Genomic DNA, 9226 nt, shown 5'->3' on the forward strand with positions numbered 1-9226 from the left:
GATGATTTATAGCACACATCCCAGACCTGGGGTGGTACCCATGCCTGCAGGACACCATACCTCGTGCCTCCCGATGTCTGGAACCAGGCATTGTTTTAAGCTTGTGTAGAAGGAGGGAGAAGCACAATGAGTAGGAGAGAGGGGGAAGGCGGGCAGTTTACAGAAGGGAAGCAGGCTGGGTGGAACAGAACTTGGCATTCTTTGTCCTACAGATTTCAACCAGTTCCTGTCCTGATGCCCCATTTTGGAAGAGAGGCTGATGCAGTGGTGAGATGTATGAACAGTAAAGATTTTGTTGGTGGAGATGAAGATCAGGCTGAAGTTCATAATCAAGCCTTGCCCCAGACCCTATAGCTCCCACAAGCAAGACTAACTTTTTGGCAGGTGTCCTCATGTTCATACCTCAACCAAGCCTGTTTCTCTGTCAGCGATCATAATGGACCACTATGATAACTAATTTATGCACTTTTTTAATGCTTTCTTATTCTTCTCACAAGGCAGCAGATCGAAATAAGCAACTTTCACAGTCTTTCTGGGCATTGAGGTTCTTTTTCCATTATTACAGTGGAGAAATAAAAAATAGGTAGGGCAAGAGGAGGAGCCAAGCTTAAGAAATAGTCTGCTTAGTGGATCTTTTTCAGTGTCAGTTTCTTTTCTCTTTGACAAATGTCCTTCCTAGCAGTAGTTGGAGAATTTGTGGGGTTTTAACATGCTGCCTTTTGGATAGGCAAAAATCTCAGCCACACCAAGCAGGCACCTCTGACCTTGCCCCTTCTGCTTTCTGCTGCACTTGTCATGTCAAGAGCATTTTCATTTTAATTCTAGTGTGACAGCCACCACGATGCTACCCACATTGCTGCCTCTGGGCAGGCTGGTCTTGGAGTCTGGGCTCCAAGCAGCCCTGCAGCCTTCAGGCAGCTGTATGCAGCCTTCTCATCCCTGGGGGATTTTACTTCTCGTTATCCTGCTCTGATTTTGTTAGCAATAAATTCAGGTGATATCTCTAGTTCTAGCCTGTTTTGCCCGTGACACTATTTGGCGTGTGAACTATCCCAGTCCTTATCTCAACTATGAACCCTTTGTTATATTTTCTCTTCCCTGTCCAGCTGTGGAGTGGAGTGAGAGACAGGCTTTGGTGGGTGCTTGGCATCTACCATCTAAGAAAGCAAGAACAAAGTATCCTAAAACAATCACTCTCATCACTGGACTTCACATGTCCCAAAGTAATCTGTACAGCTCATTAGTTTGGATGCAGGGACACTCCCTAGTTACAGTAATGTTTCCTGTCTTCTGGAAGAGCAGCATTGCCCATACCCGTGCTGTTTGCACATCTGCTGTGCTCCATCTAACCAAGCTCCTAAGAGCACACCAAAGTACTTTCCAGTGTTTTCTTTAGCCACTGGAATGGAAATGGAAACTCCACTTGCTCTTTTGTGTCACAGGAACTCTTAAAGTAACTCTTAAAGTCGTTGTAACTTACAGTTCCTGCAGCTTTTCTAGGAAAAGCCAAGCAGTATTGCGTTTCTGCCCCCAGTCTATATGGGCAGTAGATTTTTATTGTACTGAGCATTAGAGTGGCCATATCCTGTGGCATCCTGAGATTATTGAAGGTTTCACTAATAAAGCTGGATGGTGGGAGGTTATTTGATTTTTTGGTCTTCTCAGGGAATAAAAAGCTAATGGAAAAGCAATCTTTTGGAAATTTGATGTTTTCTTCTTGGTCCAAATCGTAATTCTAGAAACATCGTGAGCACAAGCTGATTTCTCATAGAATTCTAGAATGATAGAATAGTCTGGGTTGGAAGGGACCTCTTAAAGGTCATCTAGTACAATCCTACAATAAGCAGGGATATCTCAGGTTACTCAGAGCCCTGTCCAGCCTGAACTTGAATGTTGCTAGGGATGGGGTGTCCATGACCACGTGGGCAACCTGATCCAGTTTTTTACCACCCTCATTGTAAAAAACCTTTTTTTCTTACACCTAATCCAAATTTAGTCTCCTTCAGTTTAAAACCATTACCCCTTGTCCTATTGCAACAGGCCCTGCTAACAGGCCCTCTTCAAGTACTGAAAGGCCACAATAGGGTTTCCCCAGAGCCTTCTCTTCTCCAGGCTGAACAATCCCGATTTTCTCAGCCATTTCTCATTTCAGAGCCCTTCTCTGGACTTGCTCCAACAGGTCCATGTCCCTTCTGTGCTGGGTACCCCCGAGCTGGATGCAGGACTCTAGGTGGGGGTCTCACCAGAGCAGAGCAGAGGGGCAGAATCCCCTCCCTTGCCTTGCTGGCCACACTGCTTTGGATGCAGCCCAGGACACATTTGGCTTTCTGGACTGCAGGTGCCCATTGCCAGCTCATATCCAGCCTCTCATCCACCAGCAGCACTTGAGACCTTCTCGACAGGGCTGCTCTCGCTCTGTTCATCCCCCAGCCTGGATTGATAGCAGGCGTTGCCCCAGCCCAGGTGGAATAGCTGTACCCAACAAAAGAATATTGCTGAGTATTTTATTTCACAGATTTAAGGATTTTAGGATAAACTTTTAAGGGGTCTGGAAGCATACTGCAAGCAGAATGTCATTTATTATTTACTAAGAGTTGAAACTCTTGGGTATTCATTAGGAGAGAGGAGTTGTACAAACTGCTCAGATATTCTCTCTGTGGTGTTAGACGTGCAGATATGACAGACTCCTGCTATCAAAAGAAAAACACAAAACTTGCAGGATAAGAGAAGTCTATAGAATAGGTTTGTAAACATAAATTACAAATGTTTAAGAGGTAAAATGTATATCTGAAGCACTGCTATTTTTATAAGTCTGACTAATATTCCAATTGATTTAGAAATAAAAGTCTTTGAAATTCTGTTTTTAAATTAGCAGTTCATGTCAAAACCAACAGAATTTCTTTGGCAAATCCTAGGTGCTTCAGCCCTTGCTGGATGTATGAATTCCAGTGAGGAACATGAGGATTACTTGGTTTAGTTTCGTAGCTGGGGTTTACTGCGAGGGAAGGGAAAGGAGAAAGGAGAAAGAAGGTCATTTTCCTGGATTAAACTATGATGAGAAAACCTGGCTTGACTCACTTTCCAGGGACAAAAAAATGACTGATTTCAGACAGTAATGTCTCTTTCATGTTCTTTTTTCTACCTTTTTGTTAAACAAAGGGAAGTGAAGAGCTGTTTATGTTTTTCCTCCCCCTTCTGTCTCCTCGGGGTTTTTTTTCCAGCACACAGTTCGTTATCAGGTTTCAGAGTGTGCTTTGCAGCACTGAATAAACCACTGGATAAAAATACCAAACATTTGATATCTTAGAACAACAAATCAGTTGGGAAGGAGCTTTTCTGCTGCTGTTGCTTCCATCCATGTTGTACTTAAGGGTGTATTGCCAAAATAAAAGCAAGGAATGCAGTTTGTTAATGGTTTAGGTATATACAACAGATGAGTTACCAGTAACAGTTATTTTCATAGCCTTTAATATGTAAGGGAAGCAAAGCACAGCAGAAGTTCTCACCCTAAAATACAAGGTAATTCAGCTGATTCCAAGACAAGAATATGAAAATAAAGGTGCATATTTTTGTTCAAAAAACAAATTTACAAAACTAGTATTGAGAACACAATGTGAACAAATGTGCATGTTTTTTTCTCATAGTATCTTGAAAACAGCAAGGCTAGAAAGTTTGGGTTGATGCTGCCTTGGGTTTGTGATGTCTAACAGACCAGTAGTGTTGTTTTGTAATCTAATGGAAAAGTAAAATATCTTTGGAAATGTTCTTGCTGGATAGTGAGGAGCACCCAAATGTTTATTCAGTGTGCTCTGGTTTGTTGTGAGCCTCTGTGACCTAACAACATCACTTCAGAGTTGATAATACAGGAGAACCTTAACTCTACGCAGAATCTGATGTCTGCAGAGGATTGTTATTAGTCTATTGTTATTGTAGCTATTGTGGCTATTAAATGTTTTCATCATTTTGAAGTCCTAACCATGGTCCACTTTAGGTGCCCTACAAAGTGTTTGCTCCTAGTTATAAACCTGTAACACCAAAAATACAGTGGGTGGATGCAGCTGAAAAATGAAACACAAGAAACCAGTGCTGAAGTGTTGGTCTGCAGGTTAGGGAATACCTTAAATCAGTAATCTAGCCTTTCTTTTTGCAATTATCCCTGCTAAAGGGAACGTTAAGGAGAGGCCTGTAGAGTATGAGACTTTTTTGGAGAGGCTCCTCCATGCACAACAGGCAGCAAAAGGAACGGTGCTCTACTTTTCCTTTCTCCTTTCCCTTCCCTCACAGTAAAGCCCCTATATGAAACTAAACCAAGTACTCCTCATGTTTGAAAATGGGAGGTGCTGCAGTAAGCTAAGCAGAACCATGCTGTGACCACAACATGGATAATTGAGAGCCTAAATATAAATATAAGGAGTAAGTGGGGAGACCGTGCCAGGGGTGGTCACAGTGACAGGATAGGAATATGATCCTTGCCCAGATGCTGCAAATGGATATCAGTAGGAGAAAATTACCTTGACAAGATAAGAGGAAAACAGGTTTTGTAATCCTAACATGAGATAAGAATCTAGATATGGATGGTCAGGAAAGGCTGTATTTTGCAGATGTTTCTTTCAAAGCACCTTTAATAATTAAACACAGCCAGGACATGAGGATACAGACTAAAGACCAAATCCAAGGTTACAGCCAAGTTACCAGTCTAAATGCTATGTATCATAAGGATTTTATTCCCTGTCATGGCTTAACCCCAGCCAGTAATTTAAATACCACACAGACACTTGCTCACTCCCACTGCCCACGCCTGGCCCCTTAAAGGTGGGATGGGGAGGAGAATCAGAAAAAAGGTAAAACCTTTTCTTCTTATCTTGGCAGGGTAATATCCTCCTACTGATATCCAAGAGGTTGAGATAATAACAGTTTAATAACTGAAATAAAGTAAAACATAATAATAATTGTAATGGAAATGAAAAAGAGAGGCATATAAGCCAGGAAAAACAAATTATGCACAATACAGCTTCTCCCAGCTTCTTGTGCACCTCCTCACTGGCGCATGAGAAACTGAAAAGTCCTTGACGTAGGATAAACTCTACTTATCAACAACTAAAACATCAGTGTGCTACTGACATTATTCTCATACTAAATCCAAAACACAGCATTGTACCACCTACTAGGAAGAAAGTTAACTCTATCCCAGCTGAAACAAGACATTTCTACACGTCAAAGTGCAGAGTAGCTAAATTAATCTGAACTGAAGAAGGTGATTGAATTATTCCTCACAAATAAGAATACAAAAAATAAAATGTTTTGGGTTCTGGAGGTGGGACAAGATAACTCTTCAAAAAGGACACCCTGAAAGAAGAAAGTGGAGGATTCCCAGGGAAGGATAGTGTCATGGAAGCCAGGAAGAGGATAAGCTAACAGAAAGTGCAACATCGAGGTGCTGGTTTCTAGATTTGGTCAGGGAGAAACTTAAGGGTCCCTGCAAGTTCTCCTGCAGAGCTGCTTGGCAGGACCTCCTAAGTCAGGAGAATGAATCCTGGAAGTATTTTTCAGCAGGGGACGGGCAGGGCAAGCACAAAGCTTGCAGTCAGCATGCAGGCTTCCTCTGAAACACCTCTGCATGCCTGCGGTGCCAGTCTTACCTCTGGTACTGTTAAAAGGAGAGTACTGGGTGAGAGATGTAAACTAAAGCTGAGGGTGACTGCAATTAATGGTTGGTGAAAAGCACTTCAGCAGAGGAATTAAGGGGTTACATAGAAAAGAAAAAGTAGCAAAGGGCCTGGCCTGACTGTCAGAGTCAAGCAAGATGAGTCATCATCCCTGGAGGCATTTAAAAGACTGTAGACGTGGTGCTTGGGGACATGGTTTAGTGGTGGACTTGGCAGTGTTAGGTTAACAATTGGACTCAGTGATCTTAAGGGTCTTTTCCAACCTCAGTGTTTCTATGATTCTGTGAAGGTAATACAGCTTTTTACTTTTTTCTTTTGAGAGAGAGCAACCTATGGTTTTTTCTTTAGTGGAGATGTTTTGCTTGGCATTTGACTTGTCTTGTGAGCAGCTTTGCTCTGTTTTGGTTTGGGATGGAACAGTCAAAGATGATAGAAACTGTACTAACCAGCACAGATGGAGGGAGTACAGGTCAGCAGCAATAAGCTTCTGGGCTGACACTGTGGGCAGTGCTGCTGGTAGACAGCCCTGGTAGCCAGGAGTAGCAGAGTTGGTTTTTGAAGTCCCTGCAGCATGACCTCATGAATACTTTCAGAAAGGCCCACTCTCAGTGTGAGCTTTTCAAAAATTCATCATAATTTCTAGAATTTTGAATTTTCCATTTTTTGCAATGCATTTGTTTTCCTTAAGCACATCACATATTACATTTCACGGCTCCTGCTGTCAGAGAGGGAAAGCACCAAATCCTGCCCATTGTGAGTAAGCCAAGAGGGTAAGCATGGGAGCTATGTTCTGTTCATCACTGGATCCTAAAACCCTCCACTGAGAAAGAAAATAGTCCAGGTTACCTTGCAACAGATGAGGAGCTGAAACAGGACATCAGTGTGGTTTTGTTTTGCTTGTCTTAACCAAAAGAAATTAGTATGATTGAGCAAACCACGTGTATTGTAGATATAGTTATACTTGGTTAATTTTCCTGTAATTTACTGTGGATTTGTGTGCCCTTTTCAGGCATGAATAACCGTGAAGTCTTGGAGCAAGTAGAACGAGGTTATCGGATGCCATGTCCTCAGGACTGTCCCATCTCCTTGCATGAGCTTATGATTCACTGCTGGAAAAAAGACCCAGAGGAGCGTCCAACTTTTGAATATTTACAGGGTTTTCTTGAAGACTACTTCACTGCAACAGAACCCCAGTACCAGCCCGGTGACAACCTGTAAATCCCTGGTTTTTCCAGACACTGTCATGAATTACCAGGTGTTTCTCAGCCCTGTCCCACCTGCTCTCCACCTTCCAACTCTGTGATCGGCTTCTCCAGAGTGCAACATCTTCCAGCACTGCAGTGCACAGGAGGGGCTGAAGCTGGGAACTTCAACAGCCCTTGCCTATGACCACTTGTCCTAATAATCTGAATGTCCTGGATGAAAAGGAGAAAAACACTTCTTTTTTCTTAAGCAAAGACTCCAAAACTGCATTGTATTGATGTTATGTAAACTGCAAAACCTCTGTTCATTGTAAATAGTAACTCAGTGCCAATAACTGATCCTAGTGCTTTCCTTTTTTTAAAATGCAAAACCTATGTGATTTTAACTAGTCTTCTCCTGATTCAACTAAAAGTATTATTTTCCAGAAGTGGCCTCTTTGTCTAAAACATTTTTTTTTCATGTTTTAACAAATAAAAAATCAGGACAGGTGTTTGGGTTTTTGCTTTTTTATATATAAAATATATATAATATATATACATACCTGTACATACAGTATATGGGTGCTATTGCAGAGGAGGCTCATTTGGAATTGAATGAATCCTGCTGCAGCTGTACCCAGAAAGCGATAATTTTACTGCAGACATGAAAACACTGGTGGGATTCTGAAAGCCAGTGATCTAATTTTTGGCTTTTGCCAAGCATGATTTTTTTAAATTGGATTGCACTTTTTGTTTATGATTATGTACCTGTAGATGGTTGTAACTTTGCTCTTTCAGGAATCACGTGCTGTATTTACAGTAATGTTTCCAATGTTTGACAAGTGTGTGATGATTTGTTCTTGAAATTAAAACGAACATATTTAAAGCAAGAAAACTACACCATCACTGTTTGAACTGGAAAATTAAAACTGCAAGGACTTCTTGTATCAAAACATGTATACTGAAATGTTTCAAAAAGATTTATTAAGCAGTGTAATTCACATTCAAACTTAAAATCATAGCATTTTAGCCATGTCCCCCTGCTAAACTGTTGGTCATGCAACTAGGATTTTTCTGTTTTATGTGTAACATTTTTCCATTGTAAAATGTGTGTTAAGTGTCCTGTACTGCTAATGAAATTACTTTCTCTGTGTCTGCAAGTTCTCCAGTGGAATTACTATGCACTTCTTTACATTTCATGGGGGATGCACAGAACAAAGTATTACCTTTTCAGTTGTCTGTACCAGCCTTGAATTACTTACGTTTAACCAAAAAACACAAAAAAAAATTCCTTTCTATTTCTATTGAGTTTTTAATACTGAGTTGCAAATTTTAAAGTCTTAATTACATTTTGTTATGGTTTATTTGCAAGTTTACATTTTAAAACTGTTTAACTTTCTTAATTTAGTAATTAAAAAAAAGAGCATTTTACATTTGGATAGTTGTTTTTTTGTTTAAACTGTGGAGCTAATGGTGGACATGAGATTAAAACTTTTCAAGAAGGGGTGTCATGCCGCTTGGGGCATCATATTTCATAGGAGCATGCAGACCAGTAACCTATGGGACATCATTTTCCAAATTACAAAGTCAATATGTTTTTAAACAGCTGGAGTTCAACTGTAAGGAAGATGGCTGAATGCATTGCTAGTCTCATTTCTCTGTTCTACAGCAGTTTGGTTCTTTATTAGTTCTGTTGCATTTAACATGAATACTCTTACAAGTGTTGCAGGAAAAGCTTTTCTATGTCTTGTATTGCTGTTACTGCTTTAAAAGATGGTGGCCAACTAAGACTTCCTGCCAACCGAAACTTTTTTTTTTAAATTACTTAGTACTTAGATTGTGAATTCATATCCTGAAGATTCACACATTTTCTAAAGAGAACCTTTCTTCATTTGTGAAAACTAACCCAATCATGAATTGAGATTCAGAGAACAAATTGTCATCGTTGTTTTAATATTTTCTATACAAAACTTTGACTGAAAATCCTCTTGCAAAGGAGGCTTCCACACTTAGCCTTTCTCAAAGTGTGAATTTATATGGCAATGTTGCTTGTTACCAGATTTCCATGATAAATTGGTTAACGTTTTACATGTAGAGTCTATAAGTAATGTTATGTACATTATATATTCAATGTTGCTGTACCTGTAGCTGTGGAGTACTGAAGAGGCCATGATCCTTGTTGGACTTCTAGCTTCCTCTTAGTACTTACAAAGCAAGTCGTGGCCCTCTTTTTTTTTTCCCACAGCTACCCCCCTGCCTTAAAATATCATCCATGGAACTGAGGACTCCATAGTAACTCAGTGGGCTGGCGAAGCCAAAATGTCAGCTCCTCAGCCCAGAGCCCGGTGGCGAAGCGTGGCCATTCTGCCAAGTTCCTTA

The 9226-nt window shown here is 40.7% G+C and overlaps 1 protein-coding gene across 1 annotated transcript in view; it reads left to right on the top strand.

The window, feature by feature from the left end:
* FYN (FYN proto-oncogene, Src family tyrosine kinase) overlaps window positions 1–6884 on the top strand; it is a gene marked incomplete at its 3' end in the record, with an annotated part of 136118 nt that extends 129234 nt beyond the window's left edge. Inside the window, exon 14 of the mRNA XM_082302608.1 lies at window positions 6676–6884. Coding sequence (XP_082158734.1) covers window positions 6676–6884 — 209 coding nt within the window. The remainder of the gene's footprint in view (window positions 1–6675) is intronic.
* Window positions 6885–9226: the final 2342 nt, after the last annotated feature.

This window comes from Coloeus monedula, assembly GCF_965178545.1.
Source record: "Coloeus monedula genome assembly, chromosome: 2".
NCBI classification, from domain to species: domain Eukaryota; kingdom Metazoa; phylum Chordata; class Aves; order Passeriformes; family Corvidae; genus Coloeus; species Coloeus monedula.